The sequence below is a fragment of the Macaca nemestrina genome, chromosome 10 (genome assembly GCF_043159975.1).
Source record: "Macaca nemestrina isolate mMacNem1 chromosome 10, mMacNem.hap1, whole genome shotgun sequence".
Taxonomy (NCBI): domain Eukaryota; kingdom Metazoa; phylum Chordata; class Mammalia; order Primates; family Cercopithecidae; genus Macaca; species Macaca nemestrina.
This window is the reverse complement of record NC_092134.1, coordinates 139,535,773-139,553,289: the sequence shown is the minus strand read 5'-3', so window position 1 is coordinate 139,553,289 and position 17,517 is coordinate 139,535,773. Positions and strand designations below refer to the sequence as shown.

Below are 17,517 nucleotides of genomic sequence, written 5' to 3'. Positions count from 1 at the left end.
ACACAGTGTGCAAATGCTGCTACATGATGGCCTTTTGCCAGGAAGGCGCCCAGAGCTGGGGCAGCTGGGAGGCACCGTAGCTGTAGAGACCCAGGAGAGGTAAAGATGCTGGGGAGCTGACAGTGACAGGAAGCCTTAGTGAGAACTCCCTGAAAAACCCTGAGGGCGTGGTCCAGACCTCTGATGTGTGAGTGCCCCATGCGGAGCAAGGCTGAGCCAAGGACTGCGGGATAACGCATGGCCGGGAGTGAGGAAGGTGCGGGGGTGGGAGAGAAGGAGAATAGGAATGTTTCCTACGGAAAAATAAAGTAAAAAGCAGAGACAGAGCCCAACACGCAGTCAGGTCATCACAAAGGACAGGCCCCCCACTGGCAGAACCAACGGGCCTTTCCCTGCACTGCATTCCAGTGCAGGGACCGACACCACGTGGTTAACAAAGGTTAACTGTTGAATGGACACAGGAAGAGGCTCCTCTCGGGTTGGTCTCCATTCTACAAATCACTGTCACCACTTACTCTTCCAAAACCTTTTGGGCTCCAAGTCTGTCCATCAGCATCTGGAACTGGGCTTCCTCGTCTTCGCCCATGTCTCCCAGATCCTCGTTCCCTCTGGACTGATACACCTTCTCTTTGTGGCGCTGGGCCACCTGCTCACCTGCATCTTCCTGACTTGGGTTATTCTGTCTGAAGAAGAAGTGACCTAGGGGGTGCAGGGCACAAGGATCTGAATTAGACCGACCCCCCCAGGAAGAGTTCAGCTTTCTGACCCGCCAGGAATCACTGAAGGTTCATCTGAGAGAAGGAAAGGGAAAGCCCCTCCAGTGAAGATCCTTGGATGTAGGTCCGTGGACACGTTCCAGATTCTGTGTCTTTTCCACTTCCACAAACACCCCACCAGTGATGCTAGGATCTGGGAGCGGCAGAACGCAAGACAGGTATGGTGCTCCTTTGTGGTTCTCCGTCCCTTGACATCTGGCTTAGAACGCACCTCTGTTGATTTCTTCTTTAAGCAACAAGGCCTTTCCCTGCACTGCATTCCAGCACCCTGACTGCAGAGGCTCCTATCGTCATCCTAGTCATCCTCCCGCTCGCATCACTAGACTTCACATCTATAAGCTCCTTAACAGTTTCCAGTGTACTTCCTCCATACGCATATGTCCAGTATTACAGCACTCTGTCTTATCCTCCCAAGTCAATTAGAAGCTCCTGAAGGTCAAGAAAGGCATCAGATACTTACTAGAAAATTATATGCCCCCACACATGAGGCAGATGTGTGGTAAAATTTGCCTTTGATGTATCTGATAGGATAGTGTGTCTGGTTTCTTTATATTATTCATAGATCTCAATTCTCCTTCCTCCTGGTTACCTTGAGAGTGGCTAGTCTGTTCAAACCTTCTAGAATTTCCTCTGATAGCTGTTATCCCTCAACCTGGAAGATTCAGCCAGACTTGGGTTGGAATGAGCCATCCAGTTGTCCCACCTTTTGGCCATTTTTCTATGAAGGCAGAAAAGGAGAGGCTGCAAATCTCATCACAGCTCCCCCTTTGATGCTATGCCTTCTGCAGAGCTTCCATCCATCTCCCTTGCCAGTCCCAGTGGCAGGGAACTTGCTAATGGCAGCGCAGTGGGCACTGAGCAAGCAGCAATGTCAGCAGTTGAGACAGGCATGTGAGGAGGCCCAAGCAATCCAGAGCCTGGAGACCTTGAGCTCCAGGTCCCTGAAAGGAGGGCAGGAAAGCTTTACTACCTGCCCCCCAGGTCTAGAGGGAACAGGAATGCACCTTAAACAGTGCTAAGTAGACCCATAACCCTGCGGTCCCCAGCACCCATCAGAACTTACTGAATCCAGCAGTAAACTCCTCTGGGGTCAGATAGCCATTGCCATCAGCATCCAGGGCATCAAACACATCCTCCAGTTCCTCCAGGCTGAGCGGTAGCTCCTTATGCAGCCTCTGAAAACAATCCAGAGTGTACTGGTTAATACTGACACTCACCAGTGGCGGGGGTGACCTGGGACTGCAGAGTCTTCTGCCAGAAAGTGTCTAGAGTTCGGCCCAGGCTACAAAAGCCAGTAGCAAGCTTCTGCATCCAGACTGCTTCACCATCCCCCTCCTCCTTTCCATGCTAGCACAACTACCATTGATTGGGTGCCTACTAATGTACTAGGCCATTTGCTAGGTGATTCATAAATAAATATGTAAATATGCATTTATCTATCTATCTGCATTTAATTCCCATGACAACGCTTTGAGCTAGGCACTATTATCGCTGTTTTACAGATGAAGTTTGAGGTGAAATTACCTGCTCCAAAGTCACATGGCTAGTAATGACATAGCCAGGAGTCAAATCCAGCTCTGATTCCAAAGCCAGCACTCTCAACATCTGTAAAGGACTCAAACTGTACGGGACCAAATACTTTCAGGATAATACCCACACGGCGTAGTGTTATAAAGTTAATTGCAATCATGAATGTAAAGCATGTAACAGTGCCTGCATAGAGAAAGCATTCAATAAAAAGTAGCAGGGAGGCAGAAAGACAGAGGGAGACTCATGGCCCACTGAGGCCCCTCAAGGGGTGCATGGCAGAGCCAGGCTTCAAACCCTGTCTTCCCTGCTCTCCCTAAGCCCCCTTTCCTCTCCCGTACCATGATGCGGGGTGGGTCATTTACTTTTAAAGGCCTCTCCTGCTGGAGGCCCCTGGTGTCCCAGTGCCTCAGCACTGCATTTGTAAGTGTCTGCAGACACACATTTTGGTCCTTGAGCTCTGAGGGGATATGGGATAATCCCCCTTCCTACCTCTGAGTGACCCACACCCAGGCCCTGAGTCCAGGTTCCACTCCGGCTCCCGGCTGACTGGTAAGGAATTCCTAATAAGATCTCAACTGCCATTGGCTTAAAATATCAAGCCCCCAAGAGTATTTGTGTGTTAAAGGGGGACAGGACAAGACAGTCCCCCTTGGAGGAGGTCATCATTGGATTTGAGTCTAGAACAGACTCAGACCTCACAAGGAGGGAAGGGCAGAGACCAGCTGATGGCCCAAGAGCAAAGTAGCTGAGCTGTTGCTGCTCCCTTCTGGCCTTCTGCCTGATATGCAACGGCCTCAGGCCAAGGCTAATTTGCATAGTTGAAGCAAGTGTCCCCTCACAGCCAAACAATCTAGGTCTCCAAATGAGAACTCCCCAGAGAGTTCATTATCTGTCAGCCTACCATCTCCCTTCCTCCCAGCTACCTAAGAGGTAACTGCAAAATTGCCAGCGTGCAAGTGACTGACAGCTGAAGACAGTGAATACAGGGCTTTGTAAGAAGAAAGGTACATACCAACCTCAACAATAAAAAAGAGCTGGGAGGTGCGAAAGCCCATAACATAACTGGCAAGAACACTTGGCTTGATCCTATGGCAGTTCTAGCGGATAAGCCATAAAGCTTAATTTGGCAGGTACATGCATTAAGAGAGACTACGACGCATTATAAAGTGCGAAGACAGGCTGATGTGGAAGCCATTTAGAAGAATTGAATTAAATATGAACGGGCTTTTCAAAAAAGGAAGGAGAGTGAGAGAGAGTGTGCAAAGATTCTAGAAGTATATCTGCTTAGCATTCAGCAGGATCTCTGACTTATCAACAATCCATAAACCAGCTGTCTGAAAAGCTACAGTAGAAGAACACAGGGTAAGGAGAGAGTCAATTTTGCAAGCAGGGATTTTATTAGCATCACTGGAAATAAAAAGCATCACACCTGAGGTAGGGTAAAAGCGCAAGCTCCTGTCAGGCTCACATTCCTTCCTTGGGATAATCCTTCCTCCTTCCCCACCCTCAGCCTAGGATTGCTGGATCTGATTCAAAATGTGGTCTCTCACACTGGGCTGGAGCAAGAAATGAGCTGCAAGAAAATTTCAGAGATCAACGGGACCCTCAACATGCCTTTCACCCAAACACCCCACACACTTTTCTCTTGTTAGCATGAACCAGGAGAGGCTAGTTCACAGCTCACATTAGGCACCATTCCTGGATCCAGCAGCACTTCCAACCCCAAATCCCCCTGTTGTCTAATCCCAGTCCTTCTTGTCTACATCTCAAGCCAGTTTCCTCCTTTTGTTGTCAGCGAAGATGGGGAAAGCAATATTATAGGTTCCAAGTAATTCTTACTCTTCATGTCTTGGCAAATTAGCGCTGAGTGCTTCTTCAGCCTTCTCTGCAACTGCACTACACCTGATTCTTTAACCTTGTTTAGTTGGCCCTCCTTGAAAAATCTTTTAGTCTTAATAACCATAATTATCTCTTATTTATCACTCTGCTCAGGGCCTGCAGAGCTACAGAAAACCAGCTTGTTCTGGTATGGTCCCCTGGTACTGTTTACATTATTTTTGTTATTTTTATTTTTTTGAGATGGAGTCTCGCTGTGTCACCCAGGCTGGAGTAGAGTAGTGTGATCTGGCTCACTGCAACCTCCACCTCCCGGGTTCAAGCGATTCTCCTGCCTCAGCCTCCCGGGTAGCTGGGACTACAAGCATCCACCACCACGCCCAGTTAATTTTTATATTTTTAGTAGAGACAGGGGTTTACCCTCTTGGCCAGGCTGGTCTTGAACTCCTGACTTTTTGATCCACCTGCCTCAGCCTCCCAAAGTGCTGGGATTACAGGTGTGAGCCACCGCACCTGGCCTACATTTTTAACTAAGTGAGATAAGCAGGGTGGAGGGGAGCAAGCTGATTTATTCCACTGTGCAATAAGCCTGTGAGGCTCTGAGATTAGCCTAAAGTCACAGTGGAGACCACAGCTGGGAAAAGAACTGATTTTCCATCCAGGGCTTAAGCAACTGTGTAATAGTTCTCCAGTGCATTCATTCTGTTATTCCCTCACCGTCATTACCGCCCACACCTACCCACCTACCAGCACCACCAAAAGCAGAACACAGTCTCCCTTGCCAGCACCACCAAGACCCAGCCTTCCAGAGATCCTGTGGCACTCACAGCTTTTCGCGCACCTGGAAGGGCGGGCCAGGGAAAACGAGAGGCACGAGGAGGAACCCAGTTTCCTATCCGTACTAGGAGCTCTTGAGAACTCCTTTAAACACCAGCCTCACTCTTCACTCTCATCTCCGGCATCGCTTCCTCCCTAAGGCCTCTGCAACTCCCCAGGTTAGGTCAGGTTACGCAAGCTCCCCAGACTACCTTTCTCTCATTCATAAGTCTTATCTCGATGAGCATTTCATATGCTGACAGATGTGATTCGTTGATGAATGTCTGCTCCCTCAGTGCTCTGAGAACAGGGACCTCATTCATTAGGCATTGTTGTGTCCCCAGGATCTAGCCCAATGCTGACAAACACGAACTTGTGTTTGTTTAGATAAGTGTTGAAGGAAGGCATGGATAAGCGCTTGACTAAGAGCAACGGCAGGAGACCCTGAGCTCCCATGTACAGAGTGCTGGTCTAGACCTCGCACACTCCAGATCCTGACCAGCCCAACTGCTAATTCTCAGCAAGGCTCATAGTGACTGGCAGCCTTCCAGAACCTGGAACATGGAGCATCTACAGCAGCAGTACTGAGAGTTCATGCCCCAGAGCCATGGAAAGTGGTGTCTTTGGTTGCACTCCAGCCAGACTCCTTTACCTTCCTGGTCACCAGCCCAGTAACACACCCCACGTAGCTTAAAGCATATGGTTGCACAGCTTCAAACATGCTTCCATGGCATTTTTATTAAGGAGAAAATCAGAAGATATCCATCTTTTATATCCAGAATGACACTGTCCCTCCTTTTGGGGCATTCACAGCATTCTTTTCAGACGCCGTTCCAGCACCAACCACCCTCTTCCCTGTGGTACAGTTCAGCTATCCCAAATCTCTTTAGGACGAGAGTGGGAGGTGCGGGGGCAGCATCAACCTTTATGCTGCTTTGCACCTTCATGTGCTTGGCTTGGGCTGATTACGGGGTATAGGCCAGTTTCTCAATCTCGGCACTACTGACATTTTGGAATGGACGATTTTTGGTTAAGGGAGACGGGGAGGGACCAATCTGTGTATTATAGGATATACAGCAGCATCCCTAGCCTTTGCCTGCTAAACGCTGGCAGCACTTCCCTCACCAGTCGTTTCAATAAAAAACGTCTCCATACATTGTGTAAGGAACTTGGCTGTGCTTTGGTCAAGGATAGACCGTGGTAGAATTATACATCCTCCGTGACTCAGCGAGTTTAGAGCGCAGGCGTATAATTCCACTGGTTATCACAGCCATATAGCCATAACATGAGAAGGCCATCACTTGGCTGTACACCACTATTGTCTGTAAAAGGTATAATTGTCCCGTTGACAATGTGCAGGCATGCTTGCGCTTGTGCCCACAGAAAGAGAGAGAGAGTCAGAGCTGTCTGTCATTGCACACAGATTGCGGGGAGCCAGGACACACGCCCAAAGAAAGAGTTAATGAAGCTGCTGACCCTGAAGGCAAGGGAGAGCGGGCCATGAAGCTGTGTGTGGGGGCCGCCGGATTAAGTAGCCAAGACAGGGCGGACAGTGTGAGAAAGCTGTTGATGAAAGCTGCTGCTGAATAAAACCAAATTCACCTGCCTATGACCCCGAGTGTTGTTTCTGCTGATCCACCCACTTCCTCTGGACCTCAGTACGGGCTGGAACCTATCCCGAAGCATGACAATTGGCGTAGTCGTGAACATGACGCATTGCCATATGTCCTCCAGGAGGCAAAATTGCCGCCACTCATGTAGATTGGACACAAAAATAACAGCAGCTGGATATGAGTGGAAGATTCCCTTTTCAGTAGAAATGCCCGTTTCTTTTCTCTAAGACAGGACAGACAACTTGCACCTTAAAACTGCAATGTGATGGTGTAGCTACTGTATAAAATGGTATGGTGTCTCCTCAAAAAATTTATAAAATAGAATTATCCTGTAATCCAGCAATTTCACTTCTGGGTATATACCCCAAAGAATAAAAGGCAAGGACTTGAACAGATAGTTGCCCATCCATGTCCATATCAGCATTAGTCACAAACAGTCAACAGGTGGAAGCTACCCAAGTATCCACTGACAAAGGAATGGAGGAAAAAAACATGGTATATACATGCAATGGAATATTATTCTGACTAAAAATATTCTGACACATGCTGTGATACGGATGAAACTTGAGGACTTTATACTAAGCCAGTCACAACAGGACAAATATTATATAAATCCACCTATATAGGATACCTTGAGTAGTCCAATTCAGAGAGACAGAAAATAGAACGGTGGTTGCCAGGGGCTGGGAGTAGGCGAAATGAGGACATTGTTTCATGGGCACAGAGTTTCTGTTTTGCATGATAAAAAGAGTTCTGTAGATATATGATAATGGCGGTTGCAGAAGAAAGTGAAAGTACTTAATGTCACTGAACTGCACACTTAAAAAATGGTTACGATGGTAAATTGTGTGCTATCTGTATCTTACCACAGTTAAACACAATCACAGTGCAGAGGACATCAGGGACTGGGCTAAGACGTGGCACATACACAGTGCATTTCCAGGGATTTCCAGGTCCCAGTCTCAGGGCTGAGTGTGCTACATGCTTAAGCTCATTCAATTCTCTTTTAATGCTGGGAGGTAGCTATAAATAATTCACAGCTGAGAAACTGTAGCCTAGAGGGGTTAAGAGATTCACACACATTCGTATTACTAGCAAGTTGCAGATTGAGGATTAAAACCCAAGTTAATTTGCTATAAAAATCTTTTAAAGTTTTCTAGTTAACCTAAATCAGGAGTTAGCTGGCTTTTTCTGAAAACAGCCACAGCGAGTGCATATTTTAGGCTGTGTGGGCCATTCGGTCTTTGTCACAACTACTTCACTCTGCCACTGCAGTGTGAAAGAAGCCATGGAAAACACATAAAAGAATGAGCACATCTGTGTTCCAAGAAAACTTTACTTCCAAAAACAGGTAGTGGCCCAGATTTGGTTAGTTTGCCAACTCCTAAATGACTCTTAAGTTTGGCATAGCCAAGAATTCTGGGCAGTGTTGGGGAGGCAGGTGCTTGGTGTTGGTAGATAATCCTTTTACTCCTCCAAAAAATTCAGGGAAACAGGGCTTTTGAGGCTCTAGGTTTTCTCAGAGAGATCTCCTGCCCATCCTCTCCCCATCTCCCTCTCCCTGTCTGTGACTTTCTTCCCACTTGGCTTCTCCATTAGCTCCTCAGCCTCCTGTGTTCTTCCTCCCACCTGGCCTGTGGCCTCTCCTTCCTTGAAGACCACTCTCTGCTGTCAAGGGCCTTTCCTGCTTTCTGAATTTGTATGTGTATGAAAAATGTGCTCTTTCCCTTTCAGTTCCCATGACGCTGTGCTGGAAGCCTAAGGTAAAAAAGGCGGTGGTGCCCAGGCCCAGGAAGTTGGACACCAGCCAAAGGCGGTGACCACATGTACACCACGGCCCCATGTGGAAGTGAAAGCCGACAACACAGATGCCTGGAGGACCTGCTGCAGGAGAACCAAGGGGCATGGGGACTTTCTGCAGAGAGCCACAGCTGACCATGAGAAGCCCCGTTTTTCTTCTTCTTCATGCATCTCCCCCAGCCTATCTTCCTTCAGAGGTGGCCAGCGGAAGCAGCCAGAGATGGTGCTTAAATAACATGCTCTGTTCCCTCTCTTGACAGCACTTGCCAGCCGGAAGAACTAAACATTTCAAATGCTTCATTGACCACAGGTTCAGAAAAGCATCAGAAAATTAAGTAGACAGCGGAAATAAATGCCATGGATGCCAAGTTATTGGCTTGATGGCTTGTTGGTTCAGGCGTCCTCCTGCCTGGATCAGGAGTGGGGACTGGGGAGGAAGGCGGAGTCAGTATTTCTGGGACTTAATGTTTCTGACTATATTTCAAGTCAAATACAAGTGATTTCTTTAAAAATTTATACCTAGTTGCAATTCTCCATGACTCCTCATCCTTCATTAAAGAGTGGGGCTCAATGAGAGTTCGGTTATATACAGCAAGAGTGCTGAGTGGCACAGCACATGTGGCCCAGAGTTGACCCTCCATAAATGTGAATTTCCTTTTCTTTCTTTCTAGAGGGAATAATCAAAAGTTAAGCCTGATTTTGAAACCACCACCACCACCAACCACCGCTACCGCAGACCTGTGAATGCCAATTACGAAGTTCACAGACAGGGGTTTGTCAAAGGTTTCCTCAAAACACACTGAATCTGGCCTTCCACGTGGTGAGGCTTTGGGGACTGGGTTTTGGGGACAGAAACTTACTGGGGGAGTCATCACTGCAAAGAAGGGTGGGCTGGGCTCATTTGTGGGCTGAGCTGGTGCTGTTCCCCAGGTCTTCTCCCTCAATTCGTGCACCAGGTGGACAGTGGAAGAGCGCCAGGAGAAGCATAAGAACACCATCACATGGGGCCAGGGAGAGGAAGAACTGCCACACTTCACCTAGGGTCACAAGGCTCCTTTCATAGCCTCCATACCTCAGAGCTCACATGCACAAGCAGAGATGGGGCTGAGCCTAATGACGGTCTCTACATTTCATTGCCCGACTTTGGTATATTCTGAAGAACTAGACTTAAAGAGAGCCTAGCCATTGTGCTTCCTCCAACAGCACAGGGATGCGTCCCTTCAAAAACTACTCTGATGGAGTGAGTGACACAAAGACGGAGGGGAAAAGAGCTGCTTTGAAAGTACTCTAGTAGAGTCTGTGTTTTATTCACCCACGTTCAAGTGAAATCCTGACTGCGGCATAACAGACTTCAGTCACACACTGAGAAGTTTGTGAAACTAAAGAAAGAAAGGCACCAGACCAGGAGTGGGCAAACTCTGCCCCTGGGCTAACCCAGCAATCCCCTATTTTGGTGTGGCTAGTGAGCTAAGCCTGGTTTTTACATTTTTAAATGGTCAAAAAGAAATATCAAAAGAATAACTGTACTTGGTGACACATGGAAATTATATAAAATTCAAACTTCCTTGTCCATAAAGTTTTATTGGAACACGGCACCCTCATTTGTTCACGTATTGCCTATGGATGCTTTTGTGCTGCAAAAGCAGAGACGAGTAGCTGTGATAGAGACTGTAAGGTCCACAAAGCGGAAAATACTTATTCTCTGGACCTTTATAAAAAGGCTGCCGGGCACTGCACTAGGCAATGGTGTGCACTGATGCTCTGCACACCATCTCTCTGGAGAATCTCTTCAGGAGAGTGCAGTGTGTTTGGGTTTGAAGGTGAGAGACGGATAAGACAACCTCAGAAATGCCTTCCTCCCAGGTTGTGGGAGACACTGTACCTATTCCTAAGGCACAGACAGCAGGAATGACTTTGTTATAACTCAAGTTGGTGCCTTTCTACTTTCAGTTTCAGAAGGTTCTTCTCTGTGTCTTACTTAAGTCCCTTATGTTACTATTATCATTTCCCACAATCCCGGAAAGTTACCGAGGCAGAGAGGAAAGAGCCCTGGAGTCTGACAGCAAGTAAAGGCCAGAAATAGAATGAACCCAGGAGGTCCGGTTCCTAGTAGAGTTTGGTCAGACCTTTCCTTCCAAGACAGAACTGATGGCACCTTTTCTGTTAAGGATGTGACCTCCCATGGGGCAAGCTCTAACCCGAGACAGGGAGACATTTGGCATTCTCGGTGGGCAGACCTACCGGGGACCCCACTTACCTGCATATCCTTCCTGGCGATGAAGCCCTTGCCTTCAGCATCACAGGTCTGAAAGAATTCCTGTGCCTTCCTCAGCATGTCTAGCTGGCCCGGCGTCTGCTCCTGAGTCTCCTTCTGCTCCAGGCTGTCCAGGGGATGCAGGCAGGCTCCACGCCCCTTTGGCCCCCGGCCAGACCCCTGACCAAGTCTTTGGGGTCTGGAGACTACCCTCCCATCAGGGGCAGCCATTGAGATTAGTCAGTTTCTTGAAGTCTTTTTCAGAACCTGAACATGGAAAATGGGAGAGAGAAGTGGGTGTGGTGGGTTGGAGTGAGGCTGAAAAAGAACAAGAGGGGATGAGAAGGAAGCACAGAGCCATCCACCAGTGTGTCCAGGCATCTCTTAGCAACCACCTCTTAATTAGCAAAAGCTCAGGACAAGGGGAAAATATTCCATGATCACTAATAGATCAGCAAGTCCATCAATGGGAGAAGGGAAGAGTGCAGAAAGAAGACAGACATCTCCAGATTGAAAGGAGATGGAATAGGGGAAGCCCAAAAATAATGTCTCCCAATTTAAACAACCAAACAACAACAAAACAGATCCTGAGAGACCAGCTGCCATTTATAGAGCGTTCACTTAGACACCATGCCATGGCCTCTATATACATTTTTTCCATGTAATTCTCACATCTCTCTGACATAGCCATTATCATCTTCATTTTAGCAATGTGAAAACTAAGGCTCAGAGAGGTTGAGTGACTTGCCCAATATCACACAACAAATTACTACAAAAGCTGAGATGGCAATCCAAGCTTGTATAACTTGTATGATCTTAATCCCACCCTGTCGTGACTCCTCAGCATTGCCGAGGGTGGAAAGCTCTCCTCAGGCAGATGCACTTGCTCCTACATCATTCACAGTCAACCGGTTCTTGGTGAGCTCTTACTCAATGTCATAGACCTCTGCCACAGCTGTGAGCTCTGCAGTTTAAGTAGGAGAAAATGTGCCCCATTCTCAAGGAGCTTCATGTTGCACAGGACTTGCCAGGCCTGGTTTGGTGATGCCCAAGGCTGTTTTCAGCCCAAAAAGAATCACAAATCATATACCTCAATCAGACCTTAAAGACCCTGAAGGAGTGTTTTCAGAGGGTATCTTGCAATGTGATGTGGAAGACAGCATACAGAAACCTGGCTTCCAGTCTGGACTCCACTGCTGCTTATATGACCTTGAACAAGTCGGTACCTGACTGGGCCTCAGTATCCTTACCCGTATGAGGAGACTGGACCTGTTTATCATTAAGGTCCCTTCTAGTTCTGATCATCTGTAAGTCTGTGAAATCCCCACATCATAAAATGCTATTAATTGTAAATGTTATTAATAAAAAACTGAGTTCATGGGATAAAAGGAAATAATAACATCCTTGGATTGTTTTTTTCCATCTGAAGACTTTTTGGAAGCAGAATAGGTCCAAATTTTAAATACATGATCACATTTGGATTTAAAAATAGAGATATGCACTGTCATGCATTTTGTGGCAAGCTGGAGAACGTGATGCCCTGGATCATATTTCCTGTGTCCATGTGAGTAAGAAAGGAGGAAAATAAGTGAATCACCAGGCAGGTTTCTCTGATTACCAGGCCCTGGGCCTCTGGCTCAGCTATACCATGTCCAAAGCAATCTAAAAATCTGTTGATTTCAGTGACCATCTTCCCTTTACCAGATTTGTCAAGAGCTGGGGGCCAGAGCTGGAAGAGCTCCTGGCATCAGGAATGAACTTCATGTAACAGGACCTTGACAGGGCAGAGCAGACTACACCTCTCGCTCCGCGTGGCTGAACATGTAATTCCCACTCTGACCCATCTGACCAGCCCTGTCCTCGGGAAATGTTCTTTCTTGTCATCCCTGTGTGTGTGTACTGACCATCACCGAATCCTAAGCAGATTTCTCATTTCTATTCTGTCTTCCCCAGAGGGAGCTGCCTTGGATGTAAGCCTGAGGAGGCAGGGCTGTGTCTTCGTGGCTTTTATGTGCATTGTTCAACCCACCCGCATGCAGTGCTGGCTTTGCAAGGGCTTTTGGATAACGATGGTGGTAACGTGAGCTTCTGTAAATATAGCACGTGAGCAGAACAGGCTGTTGTCTTCCTGGGACCTTGCCGGGACTCTATCTGCAAGGTCTCTGCACCCAGTAGGCCCCACCCTACTCCCACCTGCTGCTCCCAGGAGACAAGATTAATAATATCTGTCATTCCTTGAGTGCTTTCTCTTGCCAGGCCCCTACCATACTTCCTCCTATTGAACCTGACATCCTCCCATACGGTAAGCATAATTAGGATTCCCATCATACAGATGAGGAAGCTGAACTTTGGAGAGAGGTTAATTTGGATCAAAGTCTAGCACAATCAGAGACCTCTTCTGCTACACCACATCACCTTCCTGAGACCAGTTGCGGGCTTGCTCTTAACAGGGTACTCATCCCCAACTGATCTAAATCACCTCCCAGAGGCATATTCATCATTTTAACGGGAACGTCTTTAATTCATTCATTCATTCATCCATTCATTTATTTCCATCTACTGATTACTATGCAGCAAGCTCTGAGCTAACACTGAGAAATAGTGTTAGGTGACATAGTGAGTAGGACACGGTCCCTGCCCTTAATGAATGAGTCTCTGAGAGTCTCTAATGGTGGGATCTCAATAACGGTGACTGACAGTGGGGGAAAATGTTTTAGATTGAGTCCTAAATAAACTCCGTGGCAATCAACTACTATTAAATAGCTGTGTGACCTTAAGTGAGCCCTCAAGTCACTCTGGGCCTGAGAAATAGTAGAGAGGATTTCTTAGTTCCAGATCTGATGCTTGCTGGCTTTCTATCTTCCCTAGACCACTTTCCCTCGACCTCTGCCCACCTGTTAACAGGTGATGCATGACATGAAAGAGTCAACTAGTAGTTCTAGAGAAGTCAGCTATGAACAACCAGCAGACAGGCACATGTCTTATCTGATTTTACCACCAGTTTCTAGCCTAGAATATGGTACACAGTAGGTACTCATTGTGTGAAGGAAGACCAATCTTTTGCTGAAGTCTTCAGAGGACGGCCCGCAAGCATTTTTATTTCAGGCAGGTAGCTCTATATGTGGAATTTTTATCTTATAATGAGTAAGTCTAGACTTCTGTTTCCAGAAAAGACGTAGATCAGAGGCTGGATTTACCCTTCCGATTGAAATAACCAAAAATCCAGAGAGAATATAACTTTAAAAATGGTTTTCAAGACACGAGACATCAGGAATGAAAGATGGTAATCCTTAAGCAGGGGCAGGACTATACTGAGCTGAGTGAAGCCCCTACAGAACAGGATTTTAAAAGACATTTACTCTCAGGACCTAACCCTGAGCCTACACAACCCTGAGAATTAGTACCTGCCCAAGAGTCAGCTGCTTAGGGTACAAAATCTAAGGAGGCTTTCGCTCGCAAAATTGTGCACCTGACAGTGATTTCTGTCCTAATTTTTTTTTATCATAGGGGCTTCACTCATCTTACTCTAGTTCAAGCTCTGCTCCTGAGAGAGAGGAAAGAAACAAAATGAGCCCCAAGTTTGCCCTGTCTTATTGTCTAAAGAGTTTTTAGGAAACACAGGCACAGTTTGGTAGACTGCCTATGTTGAGGAAACTCAACTATATCCTGCTTACGAGAAATGTGTTTTACACATAAAGACACAAACAGTTAAAAGTAAAAGGCTGGAAAAAGATATAACACATTAACATTAGTTAAGAGAATATTGCATATTAATATCAGGCAAAACGGATTGCAGAAGGAAGAATATTAATGGGAATTAAAAAGTCATTTCATATGGATAAAAGGTCAACATGCTATAATAATGCTAAACATTTATGTGTCTAATAGCAGAGCTTTGAAATACACAAAGCAAAAACTGATTGAACTGCAAGGAAAAACAGCAAAGTCATAATGATATCCAAAGATTTCAATAACTTTCTTTCTCAATAATTTATAAAACAAGTTGACAGAAATCTATAAGGATACAGATGACTTGAACAACACTATCAACCATCTTGACTTAATTGACATTTATAGAACATTCCACCCAACGACAGCTAAATATACTTTTCAAATACACGTGGAATACTAACCAAGATAATCCATATTCTGGGGCACAAAATCAGTCTTAATGAATTTAAAAGGATTCAATTTGTACAAAGTATGTACTCTGACCACAGTGGAATTACATTAGAAACCAATAACAGAGAGACCTCTGGAAAATGTCCAAGTATTTGGAAAGAGAGTTAAACACTTCTAAACAACCCATGGGCGAAAGAAAAAAAAAAGGAAAGGAGAAATGAAAAAGTATAGTGAACTAAATGAAAAAAAATCACAATATATCAAATTTTGTGGGATACTGCTAAAGCAGTACTAAGAAAAAATTGATAGCACTAATCATATATACTCGGAAAGAAGAAAGGGCTCAAATCAATGACCTCAGATTTTACCTTAAGAAACAAGAAAAATAAATACAAATTAAACCCAAAGTAGGGAGAAAAAAATAATAAGGATCGGAAAAGAAAAAATGAAATAGGAAACAGAAAGGCAATGGAGAAAATCAACAAAACTAACAACTGGCTCCTTGAGAAGATCAATAAAGAGAGAAGATATAAATTACAGTATCAGCAATGTGAGGTGATATCATTACAGATACTCTAGATATTAAAAGGCTAATAAGAGAATATTATGAATAACTTTATGCCAACAAATTTGACAATTTAGATTAGATGAACCAATTTCCTGAAAAACACTAAATACCAAAGCTCACTCAAGGAGAGACAGATTACATGAATAATTCTATATCTGCTAAAGAAATTGACCTGATAGTTAAACAAAAAATCTTCGCACAAGAAAACTTCAGGTCCGCAGAGCTAAATTGATGAATTCTATCAAATATTTAAAGAATGAGTAATACCAATTCTACACAGACTCTTGCAGAAAATTGAAGAGTAGGAAATGCTTCCTACCATATTATATGAGGCTAGCATTACCCTGATACCAACACTGAACAAAGATATTACAGAAAAAAATAGGCCAATATCCCTTATGAACACTGATGTAAACATTCTTTAGGGAATTGTAACAGATCGAGTTCAAAGCCATATAAAAAGATGATAATCCTGACCAACCAGGGTTTATCTGAGAAAGGCAAGAATGGTTTAACATTTAAAAATCAATAATATAATTCACCATATTAACAAATTTTAAAAGATAAACCTTTTGATCATCTCAATAGATACAGAAACAGCATCTGACAACATCTACTCCTGAGAAAAACTAAGAGAACTAGGAACAGGAAGGAACTGGCCCAACATGAAAACGAGCATCTATAGAAACAACAACAGCTGACATCACACTTAAGGGTGAAAGACCAAATATTTTGCCTCTGGGGTCAAGAAAAAGACAAGAATGTCTGTTCTTACCACTTCTATTCAACATTGTGTTGGAGATTTTAGCTAGTTCAATGGAGCAAGAAAAAGAAATAAAATACATTCAGATTGGAAAGGAAGACATTAAATTATCTTTATTCCCAGACAGCAGGAGTGCTTATATAAAAAAGCTGACTAAATTCACAAAAAGCTACCATAACTAATAAGTGAATTAGACAAGGTTGCAGGACACACACTCAGTATATGATAATCAACTGTATTTATCTATACTAGCAATAAAAAATTAAAATTGAAATAAAAATACCATTTGCAAGGGTATAAAAATATGAGATATGAATATATCTGACAAAGGATGTGTAATCCTTATACACTGAAAGCTATAAAATATCAATGAGAATACAGAGAAGACCTAAAACAAATGGAGAGACACACCATGTTCATGGGATTGAGAGACTCAATATTATTAAGATGTCATTTCTTCCTAAGTCCAATAGATTCATCTCAATTCCAGTCAAAATCCCACCAGGCTTATTCGTAGAAATTGATAACCTGATCTAAAATTCACACAAAAATGAGAAAAACCTACAATAGCCAAAACAACTTTGAAAAAGAAGAACAAAATTGGAAGACAAACACTACCTGATTTCAAGACTTCTTATAAAGCTATAGTAGTCAAGACAGCAATACTGGCATAAAGACATCCAAACAGATAAATGGAACAGAATATAGATCAGAGAAGCCAAAAATAGACCCATGGATATAAATGATTTTTGGCAAAGATGCAAGGCAATTCAGAGGATAAAGCACAGTTTTTTCCAACAAATGATACTGAAACAATTGAATATCCATTTGCAAAAAGAGTTTTTTTTGTTTGTTTTTTGTTTTGAGACGGAGTCTTGCTCGGGCTGGAGTGCATTGGTGTGATCTCTGGCTTACTGCAAGCTCCACTTCCCAGGTTACGTCATTCTCCTGCCTCAGCCTCCCGAGTACCTGGGACTACTGGTGCCTGCCACCAGGCCCAGCTAATTTTTTATATTTTTAGTAGAGATGGGGTTTCACCGTAGCCAGGATGGTCTTGATGTCCTGACTTCATGATCCGCCCGCTTTGGCCTCCCAAAGTGCTGGGATTACAGGCATGAGTCACCGTGCCTGGCCGCAAAGAGAATTTTAATTCACACCTTGTACCATATACAAAAAATAACTTACAATGTATCATAGACCTAAATGTAAAACCTATAAACATAAAACTTCAAGAAGGAAACATCTTTGTGACCTTAGCGTAGGCAAAAGTTTCTTGGGTATAATAACAAAAGTGCAACTCATTTGAAAAAAATATGACAAATTGGTCTTCATCAAAATTGGAAACATCTGTTCTTTGAAAGATATAATTTAAGTGAACGAAAAGCAAGCCACAGACTGAGACAAAGTATTTACAAAACACATATCTAATACAGGGTTTT

General features: G+C 44.5%; 1 protein-coding gene across 6 annotated transcripts in view; it reads right to left on the bottom strand.

Annotated features, from left to right (window-relative positions):
- Nucleotides 1–17,517, bottom strand: part of LOC105484140 (calcium release activated channel regulator 2A) — a 209,418-nt gene that overhangs the window by 71,583 nt on the left and 120,318 nt on the right. For all 6 annotated transcript variants that reach the window (XM_071072352.1, XM_071072351.1, XM_011745470.3 and 3 more), the window contains 3 exons: nt 10,629–10,892; nt 1,840–1,951; nt 516–699 (listed from right to left, as the gene is read on the bottom strand). In XM_071072352.1, the coding sequence (XP_070928453.1) occupies nt 516–699; nt 1,840–1,951; nt 10,629–10,856 (524 nt within the window). In that variant the 5' untranslated portion in view covers nt 10,857–10,892. The remainder of the gene's footprint in view (nt 1–515; nt 700–1,839; nt 1,952–10,628; nt 10,893–17,517) is intronic.